General features: G+C 41.5%; 1 protein-coding gene across 2 annotated transcripts in view; it reads left to right on the top strand.

Annotated features, from left to right (window-relative positions):
• The window catches only part of LOC130585316 (xylosyl- and glucuronyltransferase LARGE1), a 273,505-nt gene extending 258,436 nt beyond the window's left edge, over positions 1–15,069 (top strand). For both annotated transcript variants that reach the window (XM_057385770.1, XM_057385761.1), the window contains one exon: positions 3,252–15,069. In XM_057385770.1, coding sequence (XP_057241753.1) covers positions 3,252–3,449 — 198 coding nt within the window. In that variant the 3' untranslated portion in view covers positions 3,450–15,069. The remainder of the gene's footprint in view (positions 1–3,251) is intronic.
• The last annotated feature ends 2,288 nt before the right edge of the window (positions 15,070–17,357 follow it).

The following is a 17,357-nucleotide window of genomic DNA, read 5'->3' as shown; positions in this document are numbered from 1 at the left end:
GGCAGCCACCTGGCCTCTGTTTGCAGAGGGCATTCCAAATAAATCTGTACCTACTGATGTTGAGAAAAAAATTATTACAGGCTAGGAAAAAAGTTGTCCCTTATATTAATGATAATAATACTTTGCTCTGCTATAGCACTGTAATTTTCCAGTGCACTTTCCAAGCACTAATCAGTTAACCACCAGTTGTGGAGAGTGCCAGAGTAATGGTTTGTTATTTGTTAATATGGGTAACAAGGCTTATGTTCCCAGTGACAGCTTTAATGTAGCACTCAGGATTCAAATCTTCTGTTCAGAGATGTCTGCCCAGCATAGAGATTCACACATGGAAAATGGAAACATTTTTCAAAATTGATCATAGCACAATTATTTTAAATGACCATYGGGTTGGAATTAACTCTGTGAATTKYTTTTCTCACTCTTYCAGCCTTGAATACACKATCAYATTYAAAAGAAGTTTCATTTTCCTCTGTAGCAACACAGGTATTGGCAGGTCTCCTACAAAATGAGCTTGGAGCAGACATAGGATCATTCTGTGGCATTCCTCTGTTTCGGGATGTGCACAGGCACAGGTAGCTGCCAGCTCTTGGCTGGCTTCATTATTAGCAGGCAGAGCAGCTTCTCAGTTGAGTTATTTCACTGCTCCTCATAACTGCGGTGTCTGTCAAGAGGTCTGTTCCAGATCCTTTTCCAAGAGCCTGTGCCACTACTGTCCTCAGAGAAGGACATGGCATGGAGATAATCATCCTTGTTATTCTGGGAACATGCAGGTGTCCACGGAGCTGGATTCTGTACAAATACACAGATAATGCCAGTCTCCATCTAAACAATTGATAATCTGGGAGATGGGGACAGAGGTTCCTGCAAGTGCGTTGCCCTCTCAACAGAGGTTTCCATGTAATAGGGAGAGGTCTTTAGGAAACCTTTCCCTACTCTTCCAGTGATTGTGGAACCAAACTGAGCATGCCATTTTCCAGGACCCTATGCCAGCATATTTCAAGGGGGATTATTAGCAGGAGACTCACAATTTTTTGGAAAGTTTTATGTGCCTGAAGGCCACTCAGAGGAATGGGAGCATTGCTGTGCTCAATAGTTTGCACTGCAGAGTGTAGACAGAATTAAAAACTTGCAAACAGAGAGCAAAGAAAAGGTAGTGTGAGGGGGATGCATCTTCCTCTGCAATGCCAGCTCATAGTTTAAAGGTCCCTTAGAGGTATTTTCTGTAGTTTGTCCTTTCTCAGCTCTCCTCACTTCATAGTGCCAGCCTTTGTTTTTGCACTTGGCTCCCCATGATTCCTAAGCCTCTTCCAGCTAAATAAATTCTGCCTGTGAGCATCAGATTATTTTGCTCTTGCTCTACATTTTTCACCCCAAACAGAAATTCAGAGGACCCCTTTCCCATGCATGACAACGTTGTAAATTGGCACAAAGGTTTACCCCTGTAAGGAAACAGGCATTCTCATAAGGAGGAAAGAGCTGCATCTGCRCTTAGCTGTCCAGCACGTGCTGCTGCTTCATGGGGTCCCTGGGAAGGCACTGCAGCTTGAGCTGTRCTTCGGGCTCACCACTACCACTGCCTGCATTATGAAATGGATCCACATTTCCYTCTGTTCACTTCTTTTCCATCTTAATTTGCCTTTATTTTTGGCTATATAGCTCAAATACTTGGTGTCTGGTAGCATTGCAACTCGTTTATCATAGGTTGTTAAGTGAAGACTTGCAGGTGAAATACTCAGGTTTATCAGCACAAGCGTGTTTTTTCCCATATATCTCTTTCCCTACTAAAATATTTAGGAGTACTCTGCCTCTTTGCTGCAGATACTCTTTGTCTCTGCCCAGACTCCTAAATCTGTGAGGAGTGACTGGACACTGCAAACCAGCAGAAGCTGTGCACCACTTCCTGTAAAGCCAGCATGCTCTGGGGCTGTTCCTTCCCTGACAAGTGTCTTATGTAGAGAGGGTTAATGAGTCAATCCAGCAACAGCTGTAGACAGAAACTGTGTGAGAAAATAGGAAATTTGCCTGTGGAGGCTTCAAGTTTTCTTTGTAATTTGCATCCAATGCAACTCAGACTTCTTGAAATTCTGCATGGAAAAAGTGATTAAGGTACTTTGTTTGGCTACAGAATAATGAGGTTCACATCCCTTACCAGTTCCTTGCAGAAGATACCTGCTTGTTGCATATCCTACACTGGTGAYCTTTCAGCTTGTCTAAGAATCAGGCTTTTTCTAGCTTTGCTCTAATCATCAAATATTTACCTGTAAAAATTGAAAGAACCTAACAGGAATAATTGAGACTTAAATTCATTATAATTTTTTTTAATAACAAAAATTGTCAAAAAACTTGGTCAGATATAAATAAAGAGAAGTAGTGAAGTAGCTTTACAGGAGAAGGAGAGTTTGCCCAGTATCTCAAACTTTGTAAAGGAGAACTCAATTTGTGYAAAAACATCTCAAAGCATATGGAATTAGCAGGTTCATTTTCACACATTGCCTATAAATGACATCATATTCTCCCCTTATTTCAGGTTTATAAATAGTTTTGGACAGTTTTGTCTCTGTAAGTATCTTAGTATATAGGCAAAGCAACATATGCCATGCAGTTTTRCCTTTGTAAATGCAGCTTGTTCCAACATCCCAAGCAAGAAAAGTTGTAGGGCCAAAGCAGTATTTTTGCAAGGACACCAGAGGCTGATGCTGTGTAGTCCCAGCTGTGTTGGTTGCAAACACACTGCTGCAAAATCTGTGCGGCAGACATGGCTGCAGGTGTGCCTTTTGTATTGTTTCCCATTATTTGGCTTAGATGGAGTAAAATGTTTTAAAATTGRGTTTTTACCATGAGKGTGGTAAGACACTGGAAGAGATTACCCAGAGAGGTGGTAGATGCCCAATCCCTGGMAACATGCAAGGTCRTGGAGGGGCTCTGGCAACATGCAAGGTCATGGAGGGGCTCTGGCAACCTGATCCAGTTGAAGTCCCTGCTCATTGCAGAGAGGTTGGCCCAGATTATCTCTAAAGGTGCCTTCTAGCCCAAACAATTCTATGRTTTTATGAAAAGAGAGAGTAGATCTTTCACAAAACCAAGAAAACTACTTGGAAAGGAAAGGGGACTTATGTGAGATCTGTATATGAGTCGGTTGTTTCTGAGACACAAAAGGCGCTGTTCCATGATGCAGTTTGAGCATGGAGCTGCAGGAGTGGTGCCTTTCAGGAGGGCCGGGATCAGCTCACAGCCGTGTGTTTGTCCCACAGGAGTACGAGTTCACGGTGCTGCCCAACGCCTACATGATCCACATGCCGCACGCCCCCAGCTTCGACATCACCAAGTTCCGCTCCAACAAGCAATAYCGCATCTGTCTCAAGACCCTCAAGGAGGAGTTCCAGCAGGACATGTCGCGCCACTACGGCTTTGCAGCGCTCAAATATCTCACGGCAGAGAACAACAGTTAGCACCGTGGAGCCCATGCGTGGGGAACAGGGTCACCGAGGGAAGAGCCACTCAGCGTTTGGGGCCTGGTCTTCAAACTTGGAACTGAGAAATACTTTCTGGTTTTATATCATATTTGGCAGTTCTAACAGTAGAAATTTGAAGTGACATGTGTTTGGACTATGCTCATTCGTCCCTTCCCTGACTACCCCAGGCCTGCTGGCTTTAGCATTCATGAGGTTTCTGCAAGGAGCCAGCTGGGCACCCTCCAAGCCACTGAAGGTGGGGACTGGGCAGGGCCTGGGATTGCGCTCYGCTCTCTTGACTGTAGAGCACACACAGACCTTCAAAATATAGGATTTCATGTTGCTATTTAATAATTTGACATGCTTTTTATCTGTAAAGGAAGATCTTCGGGTCGCTGTCCTGTGAATTTCAAATCTGCACTATTCTAAAAGGGAACTTTCACCTGTGAACTTTCACAGGGGCCCTGTTAACATGGATGACCTTGTTAATGCAGGATGAGCCAAAGGTCTGAATTAGCCTTGAAAACACAGGGGTCGCTTATACAATACTGCACTTCTGAGGTGTGTTACTGGTTCAGTTGTATACATGATATCGGTTGGTCTTTTATTCTCAAATTAATTGTTTTCATCAGGAAAATCCCCTATATCCTACCCTGCCTTTGCCCCAGTCCTATATGCTGCTCCTTTCCTTGCTAAGGAGATATCTCCCCTGTTTTTCTTTGCCATCTTTGGTTTTGGTGGTCCAGTAAAGAAGATCAGTAGCTCTGCCAGAAAGTGAACATAACTTGTCAGTGTAAGGTCTGTTTTTATCAGAGCAACTTGCTCACATGTGTCTTGTAAGATAAAGGGCCTGGCTCTAACTCTTTATCTTTTTTAGGCAAGAACTGGATTTTACCTATAMGGCACATTGTACCAGGGGAATATTGATTTGTAGGCTCATTTCAGTGCTGCCCATCCTGAAGGCACTGGGCCTTAGGCTTTAAGTGGACTTCTTTGCTGAACAGGGAATATAAAATAGTAAAAAGGCAATAGTAGCCTTGGTGCTCTCCTGCTGCCTGCTGCAAGGTCTCAGAACTACTTCGTTAAAGGAGTTTATAATTAAAAGGAGCAGAACTGTTAGGAATAAACTCCCCATTGGACGGGGAGAAAAGAATGTGTTGGGAATCTGAGTGAGTGTTTGCTTGAACGTGGACTGGTCGAGTTCACAGCATCGGTACACACCGGAGTTTGCTGGAGGGCGAACAGGAACCTAACAAGCAAAATGCAGAAAACAAGACACTGGACTTTTTGCCATTTTCTTTATCTTCAGTATTAATGTTGTGTTTACATGGGATGAAGAGATGAGGTGCACTACCCCTTGCAGGGCTATTTGTAATTTTTGTTGCAATGTTAAGAGAGAAAGAAGAAACAACTCAGTGAGAAATGTGTCTGTCTCCCTACCCCAGACCCCAAACAACCACACGTACTAATACCACTGCCTGAGTTGGGAAATGGATCCACACTGYGTTCTGCTCACGTTTTTCCATTTTGTTTTTCAGCCACTGGACCTTCTACTTCCCTCCCCACCTCATCCCTCTAGAGCTTGGTTTTATTTCTAACCTGACATTTTGTGAGAGCTTTCTGTTACGGTGGAAACCACGCAGTTAAACCAGACATTTAAACTACAAATATCAGTTCATCATTCTGTGTATATATAAGAAAAGCCAAAAAAGGCAATACCTTTGACAAGAAATAAAAATGGGCGGGAGGCTATGTGTAGTTTTCACTTTTCCCCTGGGAGTGTTGGCTGCATAAGATTATATCACTGCATAATTTTCCAAAGAGCTTTTTTTTTCCTCTCCTCTTAATGGCTTTATGTAAAGATTTACATAAAAAGCTGGAGAGAGCTGGGAAGAAGTGAAATTAGTGCTCAGTTCTAAGATATATTCTTTTAAAAACATCAAAGTCTTAACTCCCCAAGTTCTGTATTACCRTTAAAGACCCAGGTCATTGTGCTTATTGAGAATGAGAAGAACCCTGGAGCACAGGGACTGTTGATTAGCTAATGTGCAGAAAGATCCCAAAACCTGACTTAAGAGAGGCTAACACTCGTTGTACCTACATAAAATCTCCAGTCAGAGCTTCAGTGTGGCCACCATTATGTTTCACATGTATTAAAAATTGTCATTTCCAGATGTACATTTCTCCTTGGTTTAACAACGTTGCCYGAGAATGGACTGGATTGCCCTACAGCAGAATAACCCTGTACATTATTTGTCTGTACCATTTCTCGTCATTCTTCTCATTATTCTCTTCTCAGTGGTCATGCAATGAGGATGGGAAAGCAGGGAGGCAGTAATTTGCTACTTGCTTGACTGTGCAGTGAGTCGTGAGACCTCCAGGGTAGGGTTAGGKATGCTGGCTGGTATAACCAGCTCAGAGATTGGTAGTAGGTACAAAGAGTCCCTTTTTTTGTCCTCATAGACACTGTACTGACTTGTTTCTGTCACGTCACGTTTGTCTCTGTGCTTCATAATTTGAGAGGTATGGGGCTTGGGGTTTGTTAGCGTATTTCAACCAATTTACCTGATAGCAAGTTAGGATTCCATGTCTGTCTGTAACTGCCAGGACTCCTCCAACACCATGAAAAAATCTACCACTGACAACAAAAAAAACAATCCCTGACTCAGTTATAACACTGACTGTCTTCCAGTCCTCTGCTGTAGTATTTGCTAGGAACTTTGTTACTTAATTCTCAGTTTTCTTCCGAAATCTTCCAGAAATAGCAGATAAACCCGGTAACTTAATGCCTTTGATTTATTGATTTGTTCCATCCACTTCTCTCTTGAGTCTTCAGTCTATGACCTCTCCTTATCTTTGGTATTTGGAAAGTGTGAGTCTCTCATTTAGATACCACTCCAGCACCCTCTCAGTGAAGACTGATGCAAATAAATCATTTAGATTCTTGGCAATGTCCTTATTGTCTTTAATGGTTTCTTTTGCTTGTTTAAGGTGGCCTTCTGGTTACCTCCACTTTCTGCTTTTGGTGTACTGAGCAAATGTCCATTTTCAGTTTTAACTTCCTACTGTTTGTTCTTCAGATTCCCTCTTAGCTTCCTCAAACTCCATCTTAACTATTACATACCTTGCTTTCAGCTTTACACAGTCTATTTCCATTCTCTGAGGGCTTCCAATTCGGCCTGAATAACTTGTAAAATTTCCCATTTAGTCCTATCAACATTTCCTTGTCTTTGTCTTCCATTCATCCAAGGGGTACCATACTCCATGGCTGCATATCAGCCCTTTCCATTCTAATCTGAGGATTTAATTTTTTCTACTTCATTTATTTAGAGACACTGATTCTTTAAAACAGAAAAGAGGTTTTTGTTTATAAATTTATATTAAATGTCACCCTACTGGGTTTTGAGGGTATTTTCCTCTTTAACCTTCCTAAATGCTCACCTTTTCCTAATCAGGGGATCAGAAATAAAAYATTACAAAAATTGGGCTCTTATCTTGACACATTTTGTTCTGTGTCTCCCTTTTCCCTCTCCACTACAAAACATTGACACTTAGGAGTCATTGCAAACTTTTCAAGTTCCAAAGCCTGAGCTGTGTGTTTTTCCAGCACCTTCTGATATCCCATCACATTTCAGACGTAATTATTATTCCAAACAATAATCTGCTGCCTGGCACCTAGTCCTCCTATTTTTGTTTTCATACTTGTCCTTATAATGTAACAGGCTTTGCAAGTTTAAGTTTTGGGCAAACACTTACTTAATACCTTATTGTAACCTTCTAATATGTTTCCATGATTTTTGTCTGTTGCCACAGTAGATCTATATATTTATATATACACCTTCAAAACTTTGTCTCTAGTTTCTATCCTATGGTTTTCTAGCTAAGGGTCATCTACCATTTGCCTACCTCATAGACCTAGATAATGTCATTTTTTATCCTGGATAGTTCTTAGTATCTATCAGGTTTTTTTCCCAAGTCCTACTTCAAGTAATTCCTTCCATCCTTGCTGATTTCCTGTGTAAACAATCTGGTGCCACTTCACAATTAGCTATTATTTGTCTGTTTGTAATCATCATCTTGGACTCCATGGCATAAAGGAATTAGCAGCTATACCTGCAGTTCCATCACCTCAGTTAGACTGAATATGACATATGCTCAGATTACTCCTACAGTACTGATTTTTTTTACCTGGTTGGCTTCATGTGGTTTGTTGGTAAATTGTAAATGAGTTTTTCTTTTACTGCAGAAGCAGAGGCACTTTGTAGTGTTCTTTGCAGTAGCTGTTGCAGCAGAGTAAGCCCCATCTTGGAGGGAAAAGCATAAAAACCTTGTCGGAATCGTAGCTGCTGTTTCTCTCCACAGGGGAAAATAAGGCCCTAGCACAGCTGAACTGTTTTATAAATGCCCTGCACAAAGCAAATTGCACATTATTTTCTGGTAGGTATAATCATACATCGTCCAATTAAATATGAAAAATACATTTTTAATGTTCTCATTTTTATGTGCAATTCTACCCAGAAAATAATGCGTTTCCTCCTCTATCTCGCCAGTTTCCCCCATTACTCCAGCCTGCCTAATAGCCCCATCTGTTTTCGGCTGAGAAAGATTAATGACCAGAAGCACTGGGAGTCCTGGCAAATCAGCAGAGATATTACTCTTAGGCATTGCTYAGGACATTCCTTCCTACTCTGCCAGATACTGTCTGGGTGTTCTTCAGGTTTCAGGGCAGCAGCAGCAGAACACAGCAAGCTCAGCAAGTGGAGTGAGTGTCATTATTTATGAACATCAGCCAGGACTAACACATTCAGTGGTGGGAGTGCTCAAAAGAGAATGCATCATTGTTAGCTCAAAACATATTTCAATATTTGGGGAAAAAGAACAGCTAAGTTTCTGCAAATTCACTTAGGTGAGACAGGAACAAATAAGTCACTAGTAGACAATGCCAGCCAATAATCAGGTATTTCCACTGCAGTATTGAAAATAAAGAAGCATTGATAGCTCAATGAAGTCATTTTTACAGTAGTAATTAAAAATGTATATTTAGATAGTGTGTTTACATTCAAACACTTAAGTGTATTGAGGACCGTTTGAAGATTGTCACTTTGTTTCACAATACAAAATTGCTTGGAAAAGCTAGCTGTGCACAGCAAATTATGGCTCAGGAAATGCTTACAAACCTGGATTTAAAAAAACCTTGCTTCCATAGGAGTTTGTTTTCATCAGCAGTTATACATTCCCAAAGCAGAACACAAAGTCCTTGAGATTTTCAAAAGGACCTATAAGTGTGTCAGCTGACTGGAACATTTTCCTCTTACCCTTGCTTGGGATTTGTTTACAGAATATAATTATTCTGATGAGTTGAAAAAAAAAAAATATCTGGAAATTAGAAAGCCAGCCAAATATTTATTTATGTGGTCAGTCATATGCACCTTCTTGTTCAGACATGTTAATGGATACTCCAGTGGAGGTGTTAGCTCATTGAGGGTATCAGGATGCAAATGACCTGAAGCCCAGGCTCGGAGCTTACTATCTTTTCAGTCACTCTGTGTAGTTTCCCCTCTCTCTGGTTAGAACAGCTTCCTTGCTCCCAGCAAATTACTGTTTCTGTAGGGTTAAGATGTGTTAAACCTCTGCAACATGAATTTGTGGAAGTCACTGCACAGGTAGCAAAGGCTGCACTGAGAGAGCTCCATGGACCATTGCCACAAGACACGAGATTTCATTACAAAAGAAACAGTTCTGACCTGAGGGTAATTCTCTTGCGAGGGATTTAGACATCCTACCCTCACCAGATATATTCAAGAAGAGGTCCCCCAAACACATTAGGCCAAGTAATTCAAGCCAAGATTAGCCCATTTCTSAGTATTCTGGCAATATAATTGTGAATTGATGGATGTGGGAATTTTCAGCATTAACCATTGAATACAYACCAAGGCTTGTGGTAAGGCTGCAGAGTCAATCATGTGGAAGTTAGGGGACCTGAAATTTCAAGTTGCTGATGGAGTTCATGATTTTTTCATGCCACTTCTTTCTGTTGCCTCACACATATATAGTAGGATGTWGTCTGTACACAATTCTCTTCAAGATTTTTTGGGGGAATTCTCTTTCATTCTGTGTGCAGAATGGATGATGTTTGGGTGAATGAAGGAGCAGGATGGTACTTTTTCTTTCACTGAGCTTTTCATAATATGATAGCAGCCTTAATTTTGAGCCAAGACAGACAGACTTATTTTTTTTCCAGAGGATAGGTATAAACTTTTATTTGGGAAAATCAATTATCCACCATGCTCTCAGGCTTTCTGAGCAGAACACCTGCAGTTCTGTTCTACAGGCTTTTCTTGTGTGGAGGTATCCTATGGAGCTTTTGGAAATTACAGATTAAGAAGCCTTGTAGCACTCTGCTCCAGCCTTCCAGTGCTCACAGCTGAACTTACAAGACTGATGAATCCCATCTCTGTTCAAGCATGTCTGCTCCATGGCTGGGAGCACTCTAAAGACTATCAGCAGTCTGTCAGGTAAGCAAAGAAAAATGAAGTAAATAATTGGAGGTGGGGGTACAATGGGTTTGTTTTATGTAGCCAAATTTCCAGAGGAATGAGGAAGATGTGAGCATTTTGAAATCCCTCAGAAGATCTGTTCATAGGATGTGTGGACTGGACTAGATTCATTCTGGATTTGTGGCATTTCTTATCTAACACTGGCCAATGTGGGCCACCTGCAGTAAATTCTATGTATTGTAAAATTCTTGAAAGTCAGCCCTGAGATTAAACCATTCCTAGCTCAAAGATATTTAATTTGTTTCCATTCTTTGGATTCCCACACTGATCCTTTGGTGCTCTTAAGAAAAAGGAATAAAAGAAAAAAGATAATAGCAGCTTGATAACAGTAGGAGTCTGACTATCCAGCCTTTCTTAAATTGTCAGCACTGAGGTCAATGGTTGGGGCAAAGCTAGAGTTAGTGAGGTTCATAGAATTTCTTCTTTTGTTCTGCCTGTGGGACTGTTGTTCCAGTAGTGCTCTCCAGTGGTGCTATGAGGGAAGAAAAGCTATCCAATGTGGATTGATCCATGAGCTCTTCATCCAGTCAGACCTAACCACCAGCAGCAGGAAAGAAGTGGCACCACCCCTTTTGACTTTTTTTAGATGGCAAGAATGAGTTCAGCACAAAATCTCTTACTTTGATGACAGACTTTGCTGAGCGTTTCTGCATTTTAGATGTATGCTTGCTGTGAGTGACAGAGGCCTCTGCGGTTAGGAAATGATGGGACTCAGCAGTTTGCTGGTCCAGAGTGAGAGCAAGAGGTGTGTGTATTTTCCCTTGACACCTTGCCCAGTGTTTACTAATTATATTAGCACCAAATAATTCAACTGACCTGAGACTCAGTGTTTAGGCCAGGCAGTAAGGTTCTGCTGTCTATGTTGATAAGAGAATAGACAGATAAACTAAATTATGTTTTCTGTCCATAATATCAGTGAATATTTCCATACAGGTTCAAATGGCTCATGGAGAGTTTACATCTTCTATTTTTTACTGTTAAGGCTTATTCAAAGAACAGCAAAAGCAACTCAAAAAAAAAGAAAGTCTGTTGAGTACTGTAAGGACCCACAAGGATAAACATTCACAGAGTCATCAATATAAAATATCCACCAAGTTACCCTGCCAGCTATTGTCATGAATGCAGAGAATACAGGCACTATCATCATCTTTCTGTTTACACTTCATAGAGCAAAACAAATGCRTGTACTAAAAACAACTCTCTGAATCAGATCACCCAAGACACAAATATCTTCTAATTTTTATCGGTTTCATTTCCATTTTCATAAGTAAAATTAAAAGTTTGCAATATTTTTTTTTAATTTTTATTCATCCTGTTCAATTTAAATATTTATATACACAGCTGAATATGAGCCAGCAGAGCCCTGGCAGCCAGGAGGGACAACTGTCCTGGGGGGCATCAGGCACAGCATCACCAGCTGGGCAAGGGAGGGGATTGTCCTGCTCTCTGCACTGGGGCAGCCTCACCTCGAATCCTGGGGACAGTTTGGGGTGCCACAATAGAGTAAGAAGGATCTAAAGCTGTTAGAGACCATCCACAAAGATATTGAAGGGTTTAGAGGGGAAGCCATAGGAGTGTGGCTGAGATCACTTTTCAGCCTGGAGAAGAAACTTGAGGGGAAACCTAACCATTGCAATTACAACTTCCTTGTGAGGGGAGAAGGAGGGGCAGACACCAATCTCTTTGGTGACCAGCAGCAGAACCCAAGGGAATGGCCTGAAGGTCAGGTCAGGGAGGTTTAGGYTGGATATCAGGAAAAGGTTCTTCACCCAGAGGGTGGCTGGGCACTGGAACAGGCTCCCCAGGTAAGTGGTCACAGCACCAGGCCTGACAGAGTTCAAGAAGCATTTGGAAAATTCTCTCAGGTACGTGGTCCCTGAGATTGTTGGGGATGATGCTGTGCAGGGCCAGGAGTTGGATTCTGTGATCCTTGTGGGCCTTTTCCAACTCAGGACATTCTATTTTAATATGTTGCAGCTTTCTTCTGCATCTGTCAGACTCAAAAACATTACAGCATTGTCTGTGGAGAAGAACAGAACTGAGGGATCGTTGAGTTGTCCTCCATGTTGGTGCAGAGAAATCCTTTCCAGTAGCCTTGTGGATTTTTTTTCCTTTGTGCTATCACAGGTTTTATTTCTGTCTTAGCATTGTCTCTTCCAGTAAGTATGAAAGCCTGCCGGCTTATATTGGTTTCTTACTGGAGCAATGTTTCTCAAATGGCACCTGAGCCTCCACACAAATTTATTTGGCAGGGGTTTGTTTTTTTTTTTTTTTTTCAATTTTAATCTTCAAGCTTATACTTGAGAAAAGATTCTTCATTTTGAAGCTGTAAAAATGGGTTCACTATGTTTTGTTTTATTTTTAGCATATTCATTTTATTCAAACTTTTCTGTCTACTTCATCCACCGATCTTCCAGGGAAATATTGTTTTGAGAGGAAGAGAATAATTGTAAATAGTCCAAGGGGGCTGGAATCAGCAGCTTTTATGAGGGTGTTGTGGGTTTAAACCCGTTTTTCCCTTATCCGAGTCACAGCACCAAAAATGTTGTGGTTTGAACTTGACCGAAAGCCAAAAGCACTGCATCCACAATGTTCTCTCCCTCCCCAGCCACCAGAGAGGGCAGAAGGGAGAGCAAAAGCTCAACACTAAAATTTATGGCTTTTAGGTAACATAACATAATTGAGAGAAAGATACATATAATGCTCCAGAAAATGGTCAGACAGGCTGAATAACTTAAGTTGCAAAATAGATTTATTACTAAAAACTACTAAGAATAAATACTACYGCACTGGGGAGGGGAAAAAAGATAGGGAAAAATTTACAAGGAGAGGAAATAAAAACGGACATTTTAAGACACCTGTTATTCTTTCTGGGAACCTGGCTCTCTTCTAAATYGTCCCTCTCTACCCCCCATGCCTTCCCTCATGCAAAGGGGGACAGGGATGAAAGYTTAACATAGATCAAAACTCCAGCATCATAGGAGAAGAGTCCAAGCTGTGGAAGTTCTTTTCCCAAGAAACAGTCCATGTATAACTTCTGATGGCATGGGATTCTTTTTCTTTACTTTGTGGGACAAAGGAAAACAGTCCTCCAAGGCTGACTGCRTTGTTTCAGCAGCGTAAGGCCACTATCACAAATCTCCTGGCTGAACACAGCTCTTTCTAAGCATCCACTTGCTTCAGACATGGGGCGGCAGGGGGCACCTCTTCCCCCWTTTTGGCTTCTGATCAGTCCAGTCCTCCAAGGCCAGGTTTTTCCTCAGAGTAAGGTCGCTCTCTTTTCTMTATAGGTCTCTCATTGAAGAAATAGTCCTTTCGAGAACAGCTTGTTTTCTCCATGTTCGAGCACCACAGCAACAGCACAGCACCTGTCTTCTTTTTACTGTGATCGTGGATCTCCATTTTTTTCTTACATCTCCTCACCCTCCTGCTCTGTTTTTCCCCAGTGCATGATACTAAAACTAAATRCTAACAACCTAAAAGCTACATGGCGGCCGCTCCTATCTTGTTTTTAATTCTTCTTAAGTACAAGACCATWCRTCATCACAGAGCTGTAACTATCCTGTGCAATTGGCCCAGCCTGACCAGCAGCCTGTCCATCAACCTCAGAGCCATAAKGGATTGGTTCTAAAACACAGGGGGTAGGGCTCCTTTTGCTGGAGAAGAAGGAGAAAGCTTCTAGAACTTYSTCACAGGAGCCATCTTTGTAGTTTCTTGGTCCCATCCCCCCACCACCAAAAATCGGACCGAGTAAAACCAGGACAGAGGGTTAGTAATCTACTCAAGCCTGAAATTTTAGCACAGGTTTCTAATACTTATGAATTTCCCACTGTTTCTGTAGGGCTCAATTTCAGGATCCTTCTTCAGCCTGCCCATTCTTGGGTTTTTCCCTTTTTCTCCACATTTCCATCTGCTGCAGCCCTAAATCCATGTTTATATCAGCCTCAGGTTGGTGTTGACAGGTATTTTAAAGACACTATAGATAACTTCTACGGTTCTGAGATCTGGTTATAACTATTACTTTACTTWCAGAAAACGCATCTCTACATTGCTGGTTCCCTTAAGATATCAAGAACATATAAAAAAGGAGAAAAAAAAATCCTTGGGCTGCTGGAGGAGAGGAAAGACTCAGGCATCTAATGCCATCATTGTGAAAACAAGACTTATTCCACTTCTCCCTAGTGTATCCAAAACCTCATGAAAGGTACCACCAAAGTGATCTGAATACCAAATGAATCTCACAGTGCCAGGATCTTTAGGTTCTTAGGTGCCCAGCTAGAACCAACTCAGGCCCCAGTTCAGCCCACGTAACTTGGCAGCTGCCTGAGACCCCTGGTGTAGGAATTGGTCATGGAGTCATAGAATCATTTAGGTTGGAAGAGACATCTGTGTTCATCAAGTCCAGCCATAAACCTCCCACTGCCAAGTCCACCACTAAACCACGTCCCTAGGTGCCACACGTACACATCTTTTAAATACCTCTGGGGATGCAGACACTGTCCTGGGCAGCCTCTTCTGGTGACTGACATATCTTTCAGTCTCCTTAATTTCCTCTGAGGGTCAGTGGAGTGAGCAGGGCTTCAGAAAAGAGCATTTCAGTTCATTTCAGCATCACATGAACCCTTTRCTCTGAAAAGCAGGAAAGGTTATGGTGCTGGTGGTGCCCATGCAGGTGCCTCAGGTGTTCACACGTAACACAGGACAAATCTGGGCCAGTGAGCACCAGTTCTAGGCCTACATAAATGACACCTACTCATTTAAGATTGCAGGTGTCAAAATCCCCTGGAAACTGAGCAGTAAGTGYCACAAGGCCTTATACTCAATATTAGCTGACAAACCTGAGAACAGCAATCCATATGATGGAAAAGGTGTGGGTGGATCAGCCACAGGAGGGGAATTATTTGTGGACTCCTGAGACTGTGCTACATGTTGTGACAGACAGCTTGTGCTAACAGCCAGGAAAGCACTCATTTTCAGCACAAAAATGTGGGGCTTTATAATGGTGGTTAAAATATTACCCCCAGCATTKTTCATTGGGTTGGGCGAGGTTTGTTGCTATGTGTCAGCCAGCACAGTGTTTCCAACAGTGCAGGTAACAAACTGTGAGAAAGAAAAGGTAAAAACCCACAACCATGGCTTTTTCACATGTATTACTCCTTAAGACTCAAACCTCATTCTTTCTCTTCCATGGCCAAGTTGATTCTACATTCTCCAGGGTATAACTGGAATGCCATGACCTTTAGGGTGAGCTGTGTATGAAACAAGACTTGTCATTTTCTTGCAAGGCTTGTGGCACTGAAGGCTTTGAATYTCCAACTCACCAAATTCAATTTCCCAGTATATTACCTGGCTGACTGTCCTTCTGCTTCAACTAATACTGACATCTTTCTGTTTCTCTCCCCACCTGGGGAAAGATTTTTAAGTAATGTTTCAGGAAAGAGAAAAGAATGAATGTGTCTTCTTTCCTTATGCTGCCCCATCTCCCTAAGCACCTCCCCCTCCAGACTGAGGCAATTTGCATATAACACAAACTACTTAATTTACACATATGCTTCAGTCCGTGTGTAAGTTTTCTAGGTGACAATTTTATCGGGGAAAATCTGTTTAGATTGTGTGTGCAAAGTAAATATTAAAAAAAAAAAAAAACAAAAACAAACAAAAAAAAACAACCAAGTAATTTTCAATTGTGCAATAAAATTGTGAAATAATCCTCTCAATTCCTTTCCAGTGTCTGACTTGACACATGCTGGTTTTAATAGCATACTGTTGTTTCTTCAGATGGGAACAAAAAAAAAGAGAGGTCAGGAGCTGTTTTGCTTTCATCTTTAAGCTTTTTATTACTTTTTAATTTTGCATTGTCATTCCCTTTAAGTTGGTTTATTCCTCCAACCCTGGTTCAATCAGACACATTAGWACAAGGCTGTTCCCTCTGAAGACAGGTGAGTCATCTGCTCAGAGTTAATCTGCTTTACTTGACCTTGACCTTCTTCTTGCTGTTACCTTTCTGTAACCAAAGACAAAGCTTTGGCAGATGGGGGCAGTTTACTCAGTTCCTCTATGACAACAAGCAGGTGAATACTCCACGGTGGATGACAGCTCAGCACCACATGGCAGCAAATCCATCAAACAGGTTAGAATTGCAAAGGCTTCATCTGCTATGTGGCAGCATGGATTTCGCATTATACAGGAGTCCTTCTCTTGATAATAGGAAAAAACTAACCAAATAACAGAAGCCTTCACTTTTCTATTAGTTAACCCTTGCTGATGGGTTTTTCAGGTGCTCAGAGCTGCAGCTGCCCCATCCCAACTATAATCTTATGCTGGTAGGTCCTTTGGCACTAATAAGCAGAACCATGGGGTTATATCTCTCTCCCTTTCTGCTTCCTTTCTACTTGGTGGCCTACAGCCTTTCTGCAGAACTTCATTACTAAGAAAGGAGATGGGGACCAGAATGGGAAGAAAGGTAAGATGCATAATCCTATGTGGTTTGTTGTGGTCTTCTTTTAAACCAAAATTCAAAGTAGAGTCTATTATAAAAGTGTGTTTGCTGGGGATGACAACACAGAACTCACATTCAGAGGGGCATCATAAAAATTAGGATCTCCCTCGATATGGAGCCTCTCTCAAAGATTGAATAGACTATGAAGAAAAACTAGTGTAAGTGGGCAAACTAGCTGAATTTTTTTGTGTTTTGGACAGTTAGAGAATCAAATAGATTTTTTTTTTTTTGTGGTTCATGAATAGCTGGGAGTCCAACAGAAGTTAGAAAAARAGGGCTTTGGTTTCATTATCAGAAACTTAAATACTTGGAAAAGTTATATATACATATAAATAGGTAGAAAAGGAATTCACAGAAAAGGAAGATGAAAGAGTGGAAACATAGAAATAAGAGTTTTATAAGCTGAACTCTGCAATCATTGCAGAGAAAAGGAAAACMTGCAGGTGTAACTCCCTTAAATTCCCTGACTTTGCAGCAAGGCAAAGCTGGCTTGCACTGGGAAATGAATGATTGAGCAGGTGCAGGAAGTGAATGGCATTAACTGAGTAAATAGCAGCCGCTTTTCAATAATCAGGCTCCCAGAAGGGATCCTCTGCCTACGTCATTTCCATATTACCCACAACCCTTCCAATCCATCCACCTCTGACAAATCAGAAATAAAGAACAGTGCTTCCTCTAAGATTTATGTTAAATATTAATACTCCAGTTCAGGTGCAGTAGGACAGATTATAGTATGTTTAGCCTGGGCTAAAGTTATACTTTGTCAGAAGGGGCAGTTGAGTTCCCAAGGCTGAAGTAATGGTGGGGCATTCTGTACCAGCTTGCAATTTCAGGTGATAAGTGGCAACA

This window comes from Malurus melanocephalus, unplaced genomic scaffold, assembly GCF_030028575.1.
Source record: "Malurus melanocephalus ecotype Western Australia unplaced genomic scaffold, MMel_1.1 scaffold_16, whole genome shotgun sequence".
Lineage (NCBI taxonomy): Eukaryota > Metazoa > Chordata > Aves > Passeriformes > Maluridae > Malurus > Malurus melanocephalus.
The sequence above is the reverse complement of the archived record's forward strand: the minus strand, read 5'-3'. Positions and strand labels throughout refer to the sequence as shown.